Source organism: Mytilus californianus, unplaced genomic scaffold (assembly GCF_021869535.1).
Source record: "Mytilus californianus isolate M0D057914Y unplaced genomic scaffold, xbMytCali1.0.p SCAF_8, whole genome shotgun sequence".
Classification (NCBI taxonomy): Eukaryota; Metazoa; Mollusca; class Bivalvia; order Mytilida; family Mytilidae; genus Mytilus; species Mytilus californianus.
The window spans coordinates 78,957,572-78,979,560 of NW_026262734.1; the positions used below are offsets into that span (position 1 = coordinate 78,957,572).

At 32.6% G+C, this 21,989-nt stretch overlaps 1 protein-coding gene across 1 annotated transcript; it reads right to left on the reverse strand.

The window, feature by feature from the left end:
• Positions 1–3,568: 3,568 nt before the first annotated feature.
• Positions 3,569–21,648, reverse strand: LOC127712771 (coiled-coil-helix-coiled-coil-helix domain-containing protein 2-like). Its single transcript, XM_052219393.1, has 4 exons — positions 21,496–21,648; positions 19,956–20,094; positions 10,835–11,066; positions 3,569–3,868 (listed from the first exon to the last, which is right to left on the reverse strand). The coding sequence occupies exons 1-4, from the start codon at positions 21,528–21,530 to the stop codon at positions 3,855–3,857; spliced, it is 420 nt and encodes a 139-aa protein (XP_052075353.1). The 5' UTR covers positions 21,531–21,648; the 3' UTR covers positions 3,569–3,854.
• Between the last annotated feature and the right edge of the window lie 341 nt (positions 21,649–21,989).

The window sequence follows — 21,989 nt, forward strand, 5'->3', positions numbered from 1 at the left end:
CCGACCATAGAACAGACAACAGCAGAAGGTCACCAACAGGTCTTCAATGCAGCGAGAAATTCCCGCACCCGGAGGCGTCCTTCAGCTGGCCCCTAAACAAATATATATACTAGTTCAGTGATAATGAACGCCATACTAAACTCCAAATTGTACACAAGAAACTAAAATTAAAAATAATACAAGACTAACAAAGGCTAGAGGCTCCTGACTTGGGACAGGCGCAAAAATGCGGCGGGGTTAAACATGTTTATGAGATCTCAACCCTCCCCCTATACCTCTAGCCAATGTAGAAAAGTAAACGCATAACAATACGCAAAACCTTTTTTTTCTGCTCTTATTTCAACTATGATGATGATGATGGATGGATGCTTTACGTCCAGCGGCAAATTAATATGCATATTCAGAACGAGAACATATTAATAATATGAATATTTACCCTGCTTTATACTAAACCGACACGCTGAGCCGGATTTTAAACATACTAGTTCACAAGGTAACAGTCCGCAGGTTCTGAATCAAAGCCGACCAGTCTCTGCTCTTATTCCTTAATGCCGAGTACTTAGCGGAGAAGCAGCAATTACCAAATTTAAAGTCTTTATATTGACCCGCCTGGTGTTCCAACCCACGACCTCCCGCACTCAAGGCGAACACACTACCACGAGACCACCGATGCGGTTATTTCAACTATGAATTCGACATATTGATCTGAGAATTGATAGGGATCGTCCTTTCATTTTATGTGATAATGTATGCATGTTTAGTAACAATCCAATGAAGGGTTCTATGGTTATCAGGAAACCCGTTTTCCACACTTATCTCAGTAACTATGACCTCAGAATAAATGGGACTATACACCAAGTTTGGTTCCAATACAATGTAAGGTTTCTGGATTATTGTCTGCAAACCTCTCTGCTGTTTCAAAAGTTTGGAAATTATTCTAAATAAAGGAATATATCTCCCTCATGTTAAGCTGACTCCTTCCCCCGGTTTTGGCTATACTTTTTGTCCTTTTTACTTCATAAGCTCTTCATTTTTTAAAAATAAGTTTTGGATTTTCAAATATTTTGGCCTCGAGAATAACTGGAGAGACATTTATTGTCAAAACGCATATCTGGTGCAGAAAAATTGGTACCATTTCTGTTACTCTGAATTATTTCAATCTTCTTTTAGTAACATAACCTTCACCTTTAATTTGAAGCAATGCTCTCAAAGGCAAAAGGGATCTTATTCTCAATTGATGTGAAAATATATGAACGCACTTATTATATTCTATTTTCGTTACTTTGACCTCATAATAAATGAGGATCTTCCTTTCATTTTATGTGAAAATATATATACAAGTTTGGTTTCAATCAAATGTAAGTTTCTTGAGGTTTTCTTTTCATTAGTTTCATAAAAACTATGACCTTCAGCAGTTTGATCTCATAATGAAAAGGGACCGTCCACTCATTATATGTGACTACAATGTATATATTCATTTTTGGTTCCAATCCCATTTATAGTTCTAGAATTATAATCCTAAAACTCCATTCCTGTACTAATTTTAGTTATTTTTGTTAACTTTAACCTTGACATTAGATGCAGTGACCTCAATATCAGTTTTGATCTTCTATAACTGTATGTGACAATAAATCATGGTAATCGAGACATATTTTCTTAAATTTAGGGCCTCAGTGGTAGAGTGGTCTACATAGCTGATCTACTGTGTCACTAGCCTGTCAACACATGTGGTTGAGATCGATGACCTTTTATACAAATTTTTAATTAGAAACCCATTTTGAAGGACACTGTTGCACTTAAAAAAAAGTTTCCATTGTGGGCTAAAATTGGAAATATTTTGCAGTTAACAATATTTTATGAACCTCACAAAAACCTTTAACTTTTAGGGGAAGTTTTGAACATGACCCTTAAGGGATGTCGTCAAATTTAACTAAGCAAAGAAAACGACCGAGATTGCTTGGAAAGGGACATTTTTCTATGTAATAGAAAAACAGGATATGGGGTATCCATCCATGACACAAAATCAGTACATGCAACGCAATAAACACACAAAAGCAAAGGAATAGTGCTTTTATTGCTGTTCTTCATCTCAAAGTCATAGCAAGGCCTTCAGCCGGGAGCAAAAAAAACTCTCACCTCACTGCCGGTTTAATATGGCCCCTAGCACCGGCTTGAGTAGAATTATTTACAAGGGCAATTACAATTTTTTTTTGTTCTTTGAAACTTTTCATAAATATCTAAGAGAAATGAAGGCTTCAGAGGATATACAATGCAATTTCCATTATAATTAATATTTCCACAATTGTACACACTAGAGCGCTAACAATGCAATTTTCCATATAATCAATATATATCCAAGGGACATAACACTTTTAATAATAAATGGGGAATGTGTCCATGGGACACAGATGATACCCCCACTTGCATATCATACAAAGTTATAAAGGAACATAACTGAAGAACAGTAAAAGTAATGTTAATCAAATTTGTACTTGATCTGAGTTTTGTGGTAATATGTATTGTGTATAAGTTTCATAACATTTGGTTGAGGCAAACTAAAGTTAGAGAACGGAAACCAAAAATTCAGCAATTTTTCCATTTGCAAAGGGGCAGAACTCTAGAACGGATAACGTGACACCACCAAAATTCAAACTTGATCTGTGTTTTGTGGTAATAAGCATTGTGTATAAGATTCATAACATTTGGTTGAGGCAGACTAAAGTTAGAGAACGGAAACCAGCTTTGGGATGTACGGACGGACGAGCGTATGGACGGACAAGGGTAAAACTTAATGCCCCCACAGTAGCGGCAGGGGCATAAAAATTGATCAGCACTGATTTTCGAATTTGTCCGAGACATTGATGATATAAACCTATAATATAAATTTCATAAAAATCTGGCAAGAATTGTACACGAGAGTGCTAACAATGCAATTTTCCATATAAATCAATATTTCCAAGGGGCATAACTCTTTTCAAAATAATTGATTGGCACTGATTTTCAAATTCGTCAAAGACATTGCTAATATAAACCTATGATATATGTTTCATCAAAATCTGGCAAGAATTATACACATGAGAGCGCTAACAATGCAATTTTCCATATAATTTATGTTTCCAAGGGGCATAACTCTTTTCAAAATAATTGATCAGCACTGATTTCGAACTCGTCAAAGACATTGCTAATATAGTCCTTTGATATAAGTTTCATAAAAATCTGACAAGAATTGTACACATGAGAGCACTAACGATCCAATTACCCATATAATTATTGTTTCCAAGGGGCATAACTCTTTTAAAAATAATTGATCGGAATTGATTTTCGAACTTGTCCAAGACATTGCTGATATGATATAAGTTTCATAAAAATCAAGCAAGAATTGTACATGTGAGAGCGCTAACAAGAATGGACGGAAGAACGCCCGGTATTTCTATGTCCCCTGCAACGCATTGCGACGGGGACAAAAATGACCCTTTGACAAATGTCTAATATATATATATATTACTTGCAAACCCATACATAAAACTAATTAATATCATTAGTATGCACCCTGAAATAACAAAACAAGTCCCATGAATTAAAGTTTTATTTCAACAGCTGATAACAAGGAGCTGCAATCTGATCTTGACAGGTAAAGTACCTAATTGAAGACTTAATATTTTACTATAGCAATTGTGTCTATTTTTTGGAATGATGATGATTTTTTTTTAAAATAGAAATCATGATGGTTTAAAATCTGCTTAAGGAACGGTTTTAAAAATTAAACAATAAAATGCACACACTAATACAAAAAAGTCTGATCATAATTTCTAGTCTTCTGTCGCCATATCAATGCTGAGATCAAGCCACTATCTTCAATACTGTGGACCTGAAATTATAAAGAAAACAAATGCCATTGAAATGAACAAAGGGAGTTAATTCTGGTAATTTCATATATATATTTCCAGAATGTGTCATTTTAAAGTAAATCAAGATAATGACTTTTTTGTAATGTTGATAAGTTTTGCTAGGCTCTCGTAATGATCTTTCAACCATTAATGTGCATTTGTTGTGTGATCAACATCAAGTGAAGAATTCCACTCAAATATTCAAACTGATGCTAAGGTTTGCCTCAAACTTGCATTGATATGAGAATTATTGCTCCATGTTGTGATTTTGAAACTAGGGACAGCAAGAAAAGCACTGCTTTTTTGATTGATTGAATACAACATATCCTTTCTTTACCATTATAAGAGTTCTATAAATAGATGAATACTGACATTCTTTTGTATGCATACATTTATGGAACAAATGTATGAAAAAGGTAGTAATATCTGAACTACATAGTCCAAATTAATAAAGTCATCTGTGCTCATTAACTGTCAATCAGTGTTTAAAAAACTTTTAAAATAAAATGCTTCGCTGGGGCGCAGCTTGATACGAACGCAGAGGTCGAACCCTGAACAGTTGGGGCAAGTATGGACACAACATTCAAGCTTGATACAGCTCTGAATTTGGATTGTTATTAAATATTTGACAAAGCATAGGTTTCTGACACAGAAAGAATGTGGTCTAAGAACTTGAATTTTTTTAATTTACCTATTATGGTCCAATGTCCAAATTCAAAATACATGGTTAGATTCAGCATATCAAAGAACCCCATATATTCAATTTTTGTTAAAATCAAACAAAGTTTAATTTTGGACCCCAACTTGGACAAACTTGAAAACTTGGCCCATAATCAAAAATCTAAACACATGTTTAGATTCAGCATATGAAAGAACCCCAAGAATTCAATTTTTGCTAAAATCAAACTATGTTTAATTTTCGACCCTTTGGACCTTAATGTAGACCAATTTAAAAAACGGGACTTAAAATTAAAAATCTAAATACACGGTAAGATTTGGAATATCAAAGAACCCCAATAATTCAATTTTTGATGAAATCAAACAAAGTTTAATTTTGGACCCTTTTGACCTCAATATGAACCAATTTGATAGCGGGGCCCACAAATAAAAAATCTAAATTCATGGTTAGATTCAGCATATCAAAGAACCCCATATATTCAATTTTTGTTGAAATAAAAAAAAGTTTAATTTTGGACCCCAACTTGGTCCAACTTGAAAACTGGGCCCATAATCAAAAATCTAAACACATGTTTAGATTCGGCATATCAAAGAACCCCAAGAATTCAATTTTTGTTAAAATCAAACTAAGTTTAATTTTGGACCCTTTGGACCTCATTGAAGACCAATTTAAAAAAAACGGGACCCAAATTAAAAATCTAATAAAATGCTCCGCTGGGGCGCAGCTTGATACGACCGCAGAGGTCGAACCCTGAACAGTTGGGGCAAGTATGGACACAACATTCAAGCTTGATACAGCACTGAATTTGGATTGTAATTAAATATTTGACACAGCATAGGTTTCTGACACAGAATGAAAGTGGTCTAAGAACTTAAAAATTTTCAATTTACCTATTCATACATGTGATGGACTGTGAAACTCAGATCAGGAGATTGGGAAATTTTGGTCAGGAGATTAGGACTCAGATCAGGAGGTTTTTAATCGACATTAATTTTGTTGTAAATGTAACCGTGTGCTGTAAAAATGGTCTTTTAAAGTGTGTTTTCTTCAACTTTCCAACCAATTTATTATGTTTATAGTACCCTTGTACTTATAAAGTTTCTCCATCTTTATATTCTACATGTTCAATCTAACATTTTTTTTTCCAGTATGTTCTTTAAATTTTTTACTTCATATTCTATAAAACAATCATTGCAACCAGAACATTTGTTTAGCTGTCTGCAAATAGTTATTATTTTTTTTTTTTTCTCTTGCAAATAGTTTTTATTTGCAAACTCAGAAATTCATTCTATCTGTAAAGATAGGGTCATAGTTATTATATAAATTTCAATTTAAGCCTTAAAAGGAAGTATAGAATCCTCAAATAATTTTCAAATTATTATTTTTTTATTTGTCCTAAGACATTTAAAATCATTTAATAACCATCCTTTTATGATTATTTGTTCAATTTATATTTTATTTATATTCTTTTAAAAATTTTCATTATTAAAAGGAAAGTAACTTAAAACAGGATAAATCAAGGGAAGTAACCCAATAAATACACAGTTTTTGTTACACAACGGCAGTTAGCCTGAGGTAAAAATCGTTGCTTACCAGTATGTTTGACACCCAAGCTGACAAGTGAAGCCATATAATTATGCATGTTAATTGATTTACAGGTAAAATATAACTTCAGGTAATGTCAGTTACACCAGATGCCTGAGATGTTCTGTTGGGCAGAAATTTTTCATTCATGAAAAATTTCATACACGGGATTTTTTCAACGGGAGGGGGGAGGAGACCCCTGAAAACGGGATTATTGTACTCCCGTCGGGAGGTTCACATGTATGCCTATTCAAACCATATCATTATTATTTGCTTTTATATATAAATCAGAAATAACCAATTTAAAATGGAAAATGATAAAGAAAAAAAAGGAAAAAAAAAATCCCCCCCCCCAATTTTTTGAACCCCCTTATGATTCATCGCCCCCAAACTCAATCCCAGCTTTCCCTTTGTGGTATGGTACCTTGCAGTACAATTTCAGAGAGATTCATACACTTGAACACAAGTTATTGTCTGGAAACTAGAAAAATGCTTGTTTTTTGGCCCCTTTTTGGCCCCAAATTCCTAAACGTTTAGGGCAATTACCCCCAAACTCAATTCCAGCTTTCCCTTTGTGATATGGAACCTTGCAGTACAATTTCATAAAGATCCATACACTTACACACAAGTTATTGTCCTGAAACTAGAAAAATGCATGTTTTTTTTGCCCTTTTATGGCCCCTAATTACTAAAATTTTGAGGGAAAACCCCCAAAATCAATCCCAGCCTTCCCTTTGTGATATGGAACCTTGTAGTACAATTTCATAAAGATCCATACACTTACAAACAAGTTATTGTCATGAAACTAGAAAAATGCTTGTTTTTTGCCCCTTTTTGGCCCCTAATTCCTAATATTTGGAGGAAATTACCCCAAAAATCAATCCCAGTATTCCCTTTGTGATATGGAACCTTGTAGTACAATTTCATAAAGATCCATACACTTACAAACAAGTTATTGTCATGAAACTAGAAAAATGCTTGTTTTTTGCCCCTTTTTGGCCCCTAATTCCTAAAATTTGGAGACAATTACCCCCAAAATCAATCCCAGCATTCCCTTTGTGATATGGAACCTTGTGGTACAATGTCAGAGAGATCCATACACTTACACACAAGTTATGTCTGGAAGTTACAAAAATGCTTATTTTTGGCCCCTTTTGGCCCCTAATTCCTTAACTGTTAGTACCATAACCCCCAAAATCAATCCCCACCTTCCTTTTGTGGTATTGAACCTTATGGTCAAATTTCAATGAGATCCATTCACTTAAACTAAAGTTAGAGTGCGAAAACTAATGTGTATTCGGACGACGACGACGACGCCAACGTCATACCAATATACGACCACAAAATTTTTTTTGCGGTCGTATAAAAACACGGTTAGATTTGGCATATCAAAGAACCCCAATAATTCAATTTTTGATGAAATCAAACAAAGTTTAATTTTGGACCCCAATTTGGACCAACTTGAAAACTGGGCCCATAATCAAAAATCTAAATACATGTTTAGATTCAGCATATCAAAGAACCCCATATATTCAATTTTTGTTGAAATCAAACAAAGTTTAAGTACTGGACCCTATCTTGGACCAACTTGAAAACTGGGCCCATAATCAAAAATCTAAACACATGTTTAGATTCAGCATATCAAAGAACCCCAAGAATTCAATTTTTGTTAAAATCAAACTAAGTTTAATTTTGGACCCTTTGGACCTTAATGTAGACCAATTTAAAAAACAGGACCCAAAATTAAAAAATCTAAATACATGGTTAGATTTGGAATATCAAAGAACCCTAATAATTCAATTTTAGATGAAATCAAACAAAGTTTAATTTTGGACCCTTTTGACCTCAATATGAACCAATTTGATAACGGGGTCCACAAATAAAAAATCTAAATACATGGTTAGATTCAGCATATCAAAGAACCCCATATATTCAATTTTTGTTGAAATCAAACAAAGTTTAATTTTGGACCCCAATTTGGACCAACTTGAAAACTGGGCCAAAAATCAAAAATCTAAATACATGTTTAGATTCAGCATATCAAAGAACCCCATATATTCAATTTTAGCTAAAATCAAACAAAGTTTAATTTTGGACCCTTTGGACCTTAATGTAGACCAATTTGAAAACGGGACCCAAAATTAAAAATCTAAATACACTGTTAGATTCGGCATAACAAATAAATAAATGTGATCAAAGATTTTACAAATCTAATGCGCCATACTGTGCAATTAAAGATTACTTCTTGAAATTTTTCAATATTTGAAATTTGAAAAAAAAATAATATTTGAAGAATAATTCTTTTTAATTTCTGAAATCTGAAACGAGAAAAAATTGACCCCCCACAATTTCTTTTTATCCCCCCCCCCCCCCCCAATTTTTTCCCCCAAAAAATTCTTTTCCTCAAGATATGGTCAAAATCTCAATTCAAATTTCCAATGGAGTTGGCAACCATAATTACCCATTTAAATTTACCATAGTGCTAACTTAATCTATTTTATAATAGAATTAAAAATATAGTGTCAAATCTTTCATATGGATTTTTTTGTAAAAAAAAAGATGCAACATTTGCAGATATTTTTACTGGTCTTCCTTTATAAATATGCATTTCTTTAAACATAATTTAAAAGCAGTGTAAGGGAAGTAACCAAAACGTTGTATTTGGATTACCTCCCTTACACTGTTTTAATTTATCTTTATTGTTCATTAACCATTACTTTATGCATAATTTAAAAGCAGTGTAAGGGAGATAATTTCAATGATGTATTTGATTTATCTCCCTTACACTGCTTTAAATTATGTTTTGTACTAAAGTATTTGTCCATTAACCAGGACAACCTTGTTTTTCCCCCTTTTTTGCCCCTAATTCCTAAACGGTTTGAGCCATAACCCCCCAAAGCAAATCCTAACCATCCCTTTGTGGTATGGAAACTTGTAGTATAATTTCAGAGAGATCCATACACCGTTCCATAGTTATTGTCTGGAAACTAGAAAATGCTTATTTTTGGCCCCTAATTCCTTAACTGTTGGTACCATAACCCCCAAAATCAATCCCAACCTTCCTTTTGTGATATTTAACCTTATGGTCAAATTTCAAAAAGATCCATTCACTTAAACTAAAGTTAGAGTGCGAAAACCAATGTGTATTCGGACGACGACGCCGGACGACGACGACGACGCCAACGTCATACCAATATACGACCACAAAATTTTTTTGCGGTCGTATAATAAAAACTGAACATGCTATTCATAGGAAAAATATCTGTTTTTCTAATAAAAGGAAAGGTGGGGTACATATCATTGAGACAATAAACTGCCTCGCTGAGCGCAGCTAGATACGCCCGCAGAGGTCCAACCCTGAACAGTTGGGGCAAAAATGGACACAATATTCAAGCTTGATTCAGGTCTGAATTTGGATTGTAGTTAAATATTTGACATATTATAGGTTTCTGAATAAATGAGGTCAAAGAACTTGAAATTGGTTATATGAATTGAATTTATATTCAATTAAAGATTTCTTGCTGTTGTGCAATACTTAGTAAATCTGTTGTCAGACTATAAACAAATAAAGTTCAATAAATTCTCAATGTCATATTAGAGATTTATGAAAATAAAAAGGGAGCTTACATCAATAGATATAAACAATTCACCAACGTTTCATGAGAATTGGTGACAGCATTTTTGAGTTATTGTCCGAAAACTGGAAAATCACCCCTTTTTTAATGAATAAAACCCCATAACTCAAAAATGTAAAACGTAAAATTTATAAAATTCTAAAGGGAGCTTACATCAATACATACAAACAATTCACCAAAGTTTCATAAGAATTGCTGGAAGCATTTTTGATTTTTTGTCTGAAAACTGGAAAATCCCCCCTTTTTTTATGAATAAAACCCTGTAACTCGGAAACGTAAAATCTAAAATTTATAAAAATCGAAAGGGAGCTCATGCCAATAGATATAAACAATTCACCACAATTTCTTGCAAGTTGGTGAAAGCATTCTTGACTTATTGTCCGAAAACTGGAAAATCCCCCTTTTTTTAATGAATAAAACCCCATAACTCAGAAACATAAAATCTAAAATTTATAAAAATCGAAAGGGAGCTCATGTCAATAGATATAAACAATTCACCACAATTTCTTGCAAGTTGGTGAAAGCATTCTTGACTTATTGTCCGAAAACTGGAAAATCCCCCTTTTTTTAATGAATAAAACCCCATAACTCAGAAACGTAAAATCTAAATTTTATAAAAAACGAAAGGGTGCTCACGTCAATAGATATAAACAATTCACCAAAGTTTTATGCAAATTGGTTAAAGCATTTTGGAGTTAATGTCCGACATGTTGACGACGGACAGACAGATGGACAACGGTATGCCATAATACGTCCCGTAAACGGGCGTATAAAACCCCAACAATTATAGCAAAAAGACATCCAAAGGACAACCTCTAGCTCTTTGTATATTATATAGCTACATGAATTTCATGACAATGATGTAAATCAGTGTTATCTCCTATGATCACAATGTTTGGTAGCTATATATATATATAGTGAAACACTCATGTACACCAGCAGGGGCCATCTTCAACTGAATCCATTTGTGTGCATGAACTATGCCTATTTTTTCAAAATAAATAAAGATATCGACTTTGGAATTATAAAAATCATTTTTAGTTACTAACCATATCTAAGCTTGCACTCTCGTAGAACTTCATTAAATCCTGAGCACATTGATATGTCATTCTGTGTCTGGGTACATTCAATGAACTGTTTGAGCTCAAACTGACATGGCTGCTGTTGTTGTTGCTGGTAAGCTGGTTCCTGGTATCCTTGTTGTGCTGGGGGAGCTTGCTGGACTTCACCACCATTTCCACCAGACATGCCACCAGTCATTGCTGCACCCAATGTGTGACCCTGTAAATGTAATGTTGAATACCGATTGTAATTGTATTGAACATGCATCTATCAACATTTTTACTCAAACTCATGTGGACTTTATTAGCTAAAATGTTTCACTTAATGAATTCATGACTGACATATCTTTTCAACACTAAAATCTGAAGAAGATGTGTAAATTAGCCAAATAAATATATATGTGTGATTCCAATGACGTCCTGAAAAACCAGAGGCTCTAAAGATCCGGTGTCGCTGACCTTGGTCTGTGTACATATTAAACAAAGGACACTTTCCAACATTGTAGACGAGAAAAGAATTCATGACAAAAATCTGTTTTGCTGATCTTGTATTGCTGATCATTAAGTCTGTTTAGTTTCTCTCTATCTTCTTTACTTTTTGCTCAAAACACAAAAGAGGGTAAACAAAATCCTCATATAATCATGATAATGGCAATAACTCTTAATAACATGAATAAGGAGTCGACTGACGATTTCAATCATGGACTTATTAGTAGAACTTGTCTTGCTGATCACTTTTGCAATTTTAAGTTTCTCTTTCTTCCTATTATGGGTTTTCAAGATAATAGACAGATTTTCTCTATTTATATATATAAAGGTTTTCAAAATAATAGACAAAACTATTTTTAGCCATCTTGGTTGGCAGGCGGGGGTCATCAGATACATTTTTTGAACTAGATACCCCAATGATGATTGTGGCCTAATTTGGTTTAATTTGGCCGAATAGTTTCAGAGGAGATTTTTGTAAAAGTTGACAGACGACAACGGACGCCAAGTGATGAGAAAAGTTAACTTGACCCTTTGGGCCAGGTGAGCTAAAAAAGCAAATTCTTAAATGTATTTTGTCCCCAAAAAAGATTTATTAATAAACTGGTATCCAGAAAACATAAATCAAGGCATACGTAAGATTTATCTCACAATCTAAGATTTTTTTTTCTAATTATAATGCTTTCTATGCTGGAATATTCTCTTTTTGTTTTACATCTACATGTATAGAAAGAAGAATTTACATTTCTGAAATAAGAATATGATATAAATTGACATGGAAGAATAAAAAATCTGGTAATAATATTTGAAGACAAATTGATGACTTCACACATTCGAAATATGTTTAAAAATAGAAATGTTGGTTTCGTTTTCTTTCATACATTAAAATTAGAAGATGTGATATGATTGCCAATGAGACAGAAATTAACAACTATAGGTCACCGTACGGCCTTCAACAATGAGTAAAATCCATACTGTATAGTCAGCTATAAAAGGCCCAGAAATAACAAATGTATTACATTTCAAACAAGAAGCGAACGACCTGATTTATGTACAAAATAATATGCATTGTAAACATTTGTTTTGTTCTTTTAATCAGTAACCTCTCATCTCTATGTTTTGATTTAAATAATAAAATAACCGTTGTTCGTTTTTGTGAAGTGTCTGTAAGGATTTTATGTCATGAATAAATAATTCTTCCTGTTAAAAGATGAAATATCTTTTAATCTTTTGATCTTTCTTTTTAAAAAAAAGTTTTTTTCTCTATAATGGCAGACTACTTAACTCTTCTCATATTTGTCCATCTTGAATCCTGTCATGTACAATTATAATTAAAAATTGTTGATTTTTCAAGTTTGTATTTTATGAAAATCACTGTATACCAGGAAGCAAATAAGACTGCACATGGTCATGTGTTAAAATCTGAAGAAAAGGTTTATTTTAGTTTTTACTTCAAGTGTTGTTCTTGAGATAAACATTTTATTTATTATTGTTACAGCTCTTTTATAAAAGCATGCAAAGCAAACCTTTGATCAACTTGCTTGCTATGTTTGTTTGGATGTTTGTAAACAAAAGGTAGGTAGTCTGTTTCAGTCTGTTTGCTATATAATGGAATGTGATTGGACAATAAACATTAACTTCATTGCATGTCAATTTTTATTGTCCAATCAAATCCCAGTATATATAAAACAGACTGAAACTCCGCCTACCTATTGTTTGCAAACATTCAAGCAAACATAGCAAGCAAGTTGATCAAAGGTTTGCTTTGAATGCTTTTATAGAAGAGCTGTAATAGATTTCTAACTTCTTACTTTGTGCATTATGACAAGCTGAGGAAACCCAGGGCTATGAGTTACTACATAATGTGAGGAAATACAATTGAAGTATATACAAAATATAGAAAACATACATACATACATGTAACAAGGGGGATACTAGAAAAAAGCTTTTAAAGGATCAGTTATGATTTAATTTTTGTTCAGAATCATTCTATTTCGGTAATTTACATACTAGTAGTTTTTGTGTTTGTAAGTTTGAATTAAAAAAGAGGTATGCAAAGTATGCATCTACATGATCTATGACTTAGCACCCTGAAAACACAGTATAACAAACTTGAAATTACCATATGGCCATATAAGTCGTTTTTTATTTCTAATTTGTGTATGTTGATTCTCTTTCTTTGTCCCATGAGAGATTATTCTAAAAGATGTATGTTGGAAGTCTACATGTACATGAAAAGACAAATATTCTGATACAAAACCATGAATATTACATGTATTAAGACAGTATATATATATATATATGCAAGTCTAAATTGAAAACAACGTTCAAACCTATGATTGCGTTGGATAATAAAATGCTTCGCTGGGGCGCAGCTTGATACGACCGCAGAGGTCGAACCCTGAACAGTTGGGGCAAGTATGGACACAACATTCAAGCTTGATACAGCTCTGAAATTGGATTGTGATTAAATATTTGACACAGCATAGGTTTCTGACACAGAAAGAATGTGGTCTAAGAACTTGAATTTTTTTAATTTACCTATTATGGTCCAATGTCCAAAATCAAAATACATGGTTAGATTCAGCATATCAAAGAACCCCATATATTCAATTTTTGTTAAAATCAAACAAAGTTTAATTTTGGACCCCAACTTGGACAAACTTGAAAACTGGGCCCATAATCAAAAATCTAAACACATGTTTAGATTCAGCATATCAAATAACCCTAAGAACTCAATTTTTGCTAAAATCAAACTAAGTTTAATTTTGGACCCTTTGGACCTTAATGTAGACCAATTTAAAAAACGGGACTTAAAATTAAAAATCTAAATACACGGTTAGATTTGGAATATCAAAGAACCCAATAATTCAATTTTTGATGAAATCAAACAAAGTTTAATTTTGGACCCTTTTGACCTCAATATGAACCAACTTGATAGCGGGGCCCACAAATAAAAAATCTAAATTCATGGTTAGATTCAGCATATCAAAGAACCCCATATATTCAATTTTTGTTGAAATCAAAAAAAGTTTAATTTTAGACCCCAACTTGGACCAACTTGAAAACTGGGCCCATAATAAAAAATCTAGACACATGTTTAGATTCAGCATATCAAAGAACCCCAAGAATTCAATTTTTGTTAAAATCAAACTAAGTTTAATTTTGGACCCTTTGGACCTCAATGAAGACCAATTTAAAAAACGGGACCAAAATTAAAAATCTAAAAACACGGTTAGATATGGCATATCAAAGAACCCCAAGAATTCAATTTTTGATAAAATCAAACAAAGTTTAATTTTGGACCCTTTTGACCTCAATATGAACCAATTTGATAACGGGGCCTACAAATAAAAAATCTAAATACATGGTTAGATTCAGCATATCAAAGAACCTCATATATTCAATTTTTGTTGAAATCAAACAAAGTTTAATTTTGGACCCCAATTTGGACCAACTTGAAAACTGGGCCCATAATCAAAAATCTAAATACATGTTTAGATTCAGGATATCAAAGAACCCCATATATTCAATTTTTGTTGAAATCAAACAAAGTTAAAATACTGGACCCTATCTTGGACCAACTTGAAAACTGGGCCCATAATCAAAAATCTAAACACATGTTTAGATTCAGCATATCAAAGAACCCCAAGAATTCAATTTTTGTTAAAATCAAACTAAGTTAAATTTTGGACCCTTTGGACCTTAATGTAGACCAATTTCAAAAACAGGACCCAAAATTAAAAATCTAAATACACGGTTAGATTTGGAATATCAAAGAACCCCAATAATTCAATTTTAGATGAAATCAAACAAAGTTTAATTTTGGACCCTTTTGACCTCAATATGAACCAATTTGATAACGGGGTCCACAAATAAAAAATCTAAATACATGGTTAGATTCAGCATATCAAGGAACCCCATATATTTAATTTTTGTAGAAATCAAACAAAGTTCAATTTTGGACCCCAATTTGGACCAACTTGAAAACTGGGCCAAAAATCAAAAATCTAAATACATGTTTAGATTCAACATATCAAAGAACCTCATATATTCAATTTTTGCTAAAATCAAACAAAGTTTAATTTTGGACCCTTTGGACCTTAATGTAGACAAATTTGAAAACTGGACCCAAAATTAAAAATCTAAATACACTGTTGGATTCGGCATAACAAATAAATAAATGTGATCAAAGATTTAACAAATTTAATGCGCTATACTGTGCAATTAAAGATTTCTTCTTGAAATTTTTCAATATTTGAAATTTGAAAAAAAAATAATATTTGAAGAATAATTTTTTTAATTTCTGAAATCTGAAATGAGAAAAAATTGACCCCCCACAATTTCTTTTTATCCCCCCAAAAAATTCTTTCCCTCAAGATTTGGTCATAATCTCAATTCAAATTTCCAATGGAGTTGGCAACCATAATTACCCATTTAAATTTACCATAGTGCTAACTTAATCTATTTTATAATAGAATTAAAAATATAGTGTCAAATCTTTCATATGGATTTTTTTGTAAAAAAAAAAAGATGCAACATTTGCAGATATTTTTACTGGTCTTCCTTTATAAATATGCATTTCTTTAAACATAATTTAAAAGCAGTGTAAGGGAAGTAACCAAAACGTTGTATTTTGATTACCTCCCTTACACTGTTTTAAATTATCTTTATTGTTCATTAACCATTACTTTATACATAATTTAAAAGCAGTGTAAGGGAGATAATTTCAATGATGTATTTGATTTATCTCCCTTACACTGCTTTAAATTATGTTTTGTACTAAAGTATTTGTCCATTAACCAGGACAACCTTGTTTTTCCCCCTTTTTTGCCCCTAATTCCTAAACGGTTTGAGCCATAACCCCCCAAAGCAAATCCTATATAACCATCCCTTTGTGGTATGGAAACTTGTAGTATAATTTCAGAGCGATCCATACACCGTTCCACAGTTATTGTCTGGAAACTAGAAAATGCTAATTTTTGGCCCCTTTTTGGCCCCTAATTCCTTAACTGTTGGTACCATAACCCCCAAAATCAATCCCAACCTTCCTTTTGTGGTATTTAACCTTATGGTCAAATTTCAAAAAGATCCATTTACTTAAACTAAAGTTAGAGTGCGAAAACCAATGTGTATTCGGACGACGACGACAACGTCATACCAATATACGACCACAAAATTTTTTTGCGGTCGTATAAAAACCGCAACTTTTATATGTGTGCATGCTAAACAAATTTCTTTGTAGAGGGGTCTAAATACAGCACAAACAACATTTTCCAAAAGACCAAAAAAGTGAAAAAGTATATTTTAACAAAACGCATTTGACTAGCAGGTCGAACAACGGATGTTCTTAAACCCTGCTGACTGCCATGGCGATTGCCAAATAAACGGATTACAGATGTAACACAATGGATCTTAATTATATTAATTTAATACCAAACAGAAAACAATAAACTTGCGGAAAAGATGGTATACCGCAAACATGAGGTGCAAAAATTTGTACACCATATCTGGATTTCGACAATTAATGTCTCTTCAGTGATGTTAGGAATCGAAACGGTATTTGGAAGGCCATATAATTTACCTCAATTTGGGATTGACTCTTGAATTTTGAAGAGTCGAAATAGGATGAACGGATCATATAAACCCGAAGGCAAATATAATACAAGCCCAAACGAAAAAATATAAACAAGTCTAAATTGAAAACAATGTTCAAACCTATGATTGCGTTGGATAAAAAGTGCAACTTTTATACGTGTGCATGCAAAACAAATTTCTTTGTAGAGGGGTCTAAATACAGCACAAACAACATTTTCCAAAAGACCAAAAAAGTGAAAAAGTATATTTTAACAAAACGCATTTGACTAGCAGGTCGAACAACGGATGTTCTTAAACCCTGCTGACTGCCATGGCGATTGCCAAATAAACGGATCACAGATGTAACACAATGGATCTTAATTATATTAATTTAATACCAAACAGAAAACAATTAACTTGCGGAAAAGATGGTATACCGCAAACATGAGGTGCAAAAATTTGTACACCATATCCGGATTTCAACAATTTTTTCGTTTGGGCTTGTATTATATTTGCCTTCGGGTTTATATGATCCGTTCATCCTATTTCGACTCTTCAAAATTCAAGAGTCAATCCCAAATTGAGGTAAATTATATGGCCTTCCAAATACCGTTTCGATTCCTAACTTCACTGAAGAGACATTAACAGTTTATTATTTACATTGTGAAACTAAAGGCTCAAAAGAGTCTGTGTCGCTCACCTTGGTCTATCTGCATATTTAACAAAGGACACTCTCCAACATTGTAGACGAGAAAAGAATTCATGACAAAAATCTCTGTTTTATTGATTTTGTATTACTCATTTTTACTGATCATTTTTATGATTAAAAATTGTCATTAAAGGGCAATAACTCCAATTTCCTCAAGGTCTTTATTGTAGATCTTGTCTTGCTGATCAATTTTGCTTATTTAAGTTTCTATCTATCTACAATGTATCTATTATAATTTTTTAGATATAAGGCAAAAATGTGCTTCGCCGAGCGCAGCTTGATACAATCGCAGAGGTCCAACCCCGAACAGTTGGGGCAAAAATGGACACAATATTCAAGTTTGATACAGGTCAGAATTTGGATTGTAATTAAATATTTGACACATTGTAGGTTTCTGACACAGAATAGATGTAGTCAACATGGTCAAAGAACTTGAAATCCGTTATATGATTTGAATATATATTCAATCGAAGATTTCTTGATGTTGTGCAATACTTATTAAATCTGTTTTTAGACTATACACAAAGAATTAGCAAAATAAATTGTGACCCCCAATCTTTTTTTTGGAAGATTGATAATTTCTTAAATCTTGATGGAAAAAATTGACCCAAAAAATTTTTTTTTTTACCCCACCCCCCTCCAAAAATAAAAATATTTGAAGAAATTTTCTGTTTGTAAAATGTGGTACAATTTAAGAGACATCCATACACTTAAACACAAGTTATTGTCTAAAAACTAGAAAAATGCTTGTTTTGGCCCCTTTTTCCTGAAAGGTTTGGGCAATTACCCCCAAAATGAATCCAAACCTTCTACTTGTGGTATTGAACCTTGTGGTACAATTTCAGAGCAATCAAAATACTTATACACAAGTTATTGTCCCGAAACTAGAAAAATACTTGTTTTGGGCCCCTGTTTAGCCCCAAATTCTTAAACGGTCGGGACCATCACCCCCAAAAGCAATCCCAACCTTCCTTTTGTGGTATTGAACCTTTTGGTTAAATTTCATAGAGATCCATATACTTAAACTAAAGTTATTGTCAGGAAACCAAATGTCTTCTGATGACGACATGATAGCAATATATGAACGCAATTTTTTTGCGGTCGTATAATTACGCAAAAAAATTGTAAAAGTCGTCATCAAAGGGCAATAACTATAATAAGGAGTCGACTATCTACATTTATTTTTGTATTTCTAACATGTAGTCTTATTTGTAGAACTTGTCTTGCTGATCATTTTTGAAATTTAACGTTTCTCTCTATTTCTAAAGATATCTATCATGATTTCAAGATAAATGAAAAAAAAAAGGTAAAATTCTTCATATAAGGGCAATAACTCCTCTAAGAAGTTGTCTGACAGTTTTGAGGTATATGGACAATTGGTAGAGCTCAACATTCTGAACATTTTTACTCCTGTCAGATTTTCTCTATTTATAACGGTTTTCAAAATATTAGATAAAACTTGCATTTTACCCCTATGTTCTATATTTAGCCATGTTGGCCATCTTGGTTGGAAGGCGGGGTCATTAGACACAGTTTTTAAACTAGATACCTAATGATGATTGTGGCCAAGTTTGGTTGAATTTGACACAGTAGTTTCAGAGAAGATTTTTGTTTCACCAAGTCTGGTTCAGGTACATGTATTATACAAGCCCCCTTCTGAAAGTTCACAAATTTTTTTATATGTTTCAGTGTTTGGTTGTAAAAATATATTTTTTATATAGATTAGACTGTTGGTTTTCCTGTTTGAATTGTTTAACACTAGGGGCCCTTTATAGCTTGTTGTTCGGTGTGAGCCAAGGCGCCGTGTTGAAGGTCGTACTTTAACCTATAATTGTTTACTTTTTACACATTGTGACTAATGGATGGAGAGTTGTCTCACTGGCACTCATACCACATCATCTTATTTATATGTTCTGTTTTTAGTTAATTTTGTTGCATTCTGTTAAGAATTTATTGCATTTTAGCGGTAGTGGATACTTCTAATGGAAATTCAGATGACAGAAGTCTGTGAATTAATCATTGGAGTTCCCCATTCACAAAATGAGATCGTTCAAAATTTATTTTTCAGAAATGCAAAAAAAAGTTCTAGGGTCTGGGGTTTAAACTAGGGTCTGTCAGGTAACTGGAACCACACATATATTTTGATTTGGATTTACAGAAATTGGTCAGGTGTCTGTCTTATTCTTTTATATTAAGTTTCAATCAAACAATTTTTATTATGATTTGGTAAATGATTATCTGTATACATCATGAGATGACCACAGCTTTGTGGATGATTTACACATTGTTTAATGATTTAAATATTGTAATTTTGTAAGAAATACATTTTGTACCTACCACTGCAGAGCCAACAGCTACTCCAGCTGCTGTAGTAGCCATTTGTGCCATCAATCCTGGTTGTCTGGGTTGAGCTGCTGGAGGATGAGCTGGTGCCGCTGGTGGTGCTCTAGCAGGCAAACGACTTGGAGCTGGACGTCTAAATATTATAAAAAAATAAAAGATATAAATGTTCATTTGACCTAAAAAGTATATATTCAATTGTTCCAATTCTATTGCTGATTATATATATCCTATATCGATTCATGTGTATATATATAGCATATATATATAGTTCAAAATTAACTTTTAGAACAAAATAATTGTTTACATTGAAATACTTGTACATGTAGTATGAAGTATATTTATTTTTTGATATTATCAATTTTAAGAGAAATTCATTCTTCATTATCAGGAAATCAGTTTCATACATTTTGTTTGTACATTGTACATGTACATGTAGGAAGGAATAAACTCATTATACATAAATAATTAATGAAGGATTGCACCATTTTGAGTTATGGGTTAGAATTGTAACCCTGTCTTTAGAAGTAGACACAAAAGTTTCCTGTGTTTCTTTATTTTGGTAGGAGTACTAGTTACTCATTTTGACCTTTTAATTTAAGTTTAGTTCATCTCATTCTTTGAAGGTTAACAATGGTTAAGTCGAGTGAAGTAAAACACAAGATGGCAGAGAATTTGTAGTAAAATTGGTTTCATCAAATTTCAATGATACATGTACATTGCAATTCTGTATAGATTAAAACATAGATGTGAAATTTGATAAATAGCTGAATATAATATAATCAAAATTGATGAAAGCATGTTTATTTTTTATTACAAAAAGTCTACTAAGTTTCAGATAGATTCAGTTTTACATTGTGTTTTTCTGCTTTGAATCAAACATGTTTAACCCAGCCACATTCTTTATGGGCCGTACCCAAGAATGGACCCTGAGGTTCAGTAGTGTTGTTGATTCATTTCTTTCATAATCATGATAATTGCTTTTTGTGAATTGTTTTGTTATAAATAACGCCTTAATTTTATCAATTGAATCGTTTCATATCTTTCATGTCCATGATGTTAGATTTTTTAAAAGCCTACTAATAAATATTACTACAAATGTATACAGTATAGGTTTTGTTCATTTGTTGCCTACATGTATAATTGCTTACATCTATTTCATTTGATCTTTGATGGAAAGTGTCTCATTGGCAATCATACCACATCTCGGATCTCCTTATTTTTATTTTACATTTCAAGACTCATGAATATTTGGAATAGGAAAAGTTTGTCCCCCAACCTGGAAAACAAGAAAGCATTTGCAATTTGATAATCTTTTAAAAAACGGATATGGAAGTCTCTGTATTTAAAACCGCATATCTACAATATTTTATTTTTATTTCATCAGCTACCTCGTTAGTTATCAAATTGCTTATGTAAGCCAGTAAGGTCATAATTTGTTGAATAACACCTCAAATTTTTTAACAAAAAGTAGCACATTAATGGTCGTTTTGTCAACTCAATGAAACATTTTTTGACAGGAATTTGTGTAAAGTACCTTGGAGCTGGAGCTGATCTTCCTCTTCTTGGCATTTTTAATTTGTTGCGTTCTCGATGTTCGCACGTGTGATTTGTTGTCGTTTCTCCTTGAAATGACGTTTATGCAATTGTAAAGCTAATGTTGATTGGTCGGGTTCAAAGGTCTTTGTCATGTATAGTGCTGATTTTATTGAGCAAAGAAATTTCTGGAAACTATATATATAGATATTTATACAAGCAAAAAATAATGGATGAAACATCTTACAAATATCTTTGTTCATTATAAACATAAACATATTTAAACATATGTTGCACAGTTAACTTGATATGAAAAAGTTGTATAATTCACAAGTCTGAATGACCACTTTACAGGGTACTCGAAATTGCATAAGCATATCAAGCTGATTAACAGTGATACGTTTCAATTTTTTTAAATTGTATAAAGAGTTGATATCATTTTCAATCGAACACAGTTGAGGAACACTGGAAAATAGATTACTGAAATGTGCAATT

Bases quoted from the DNA above. Each gene is read 5' to 3' on its own strand.
- LOC127712771 (XM_052219393.1), bottom strand. From the start codon at position 21,530: ATGCCAAGAAGAGGAAGATCAGCTCCAGCTCCAAG. The intron at 20,095-21,495 runs GTACTTTACACA...TATAATATTTAG, and splicing joins AGATCAGCTCCAGCTCCAAG to ACGTCCAGCTCCAAGTCGTT. The intron at 11,067-19,955 runs GTAGGTACAAAA...TTACATTTACAG, and splicing joins TAGCTGTTGGCTCTGCAGTG to GGTCACACATTGGGTGCAGC.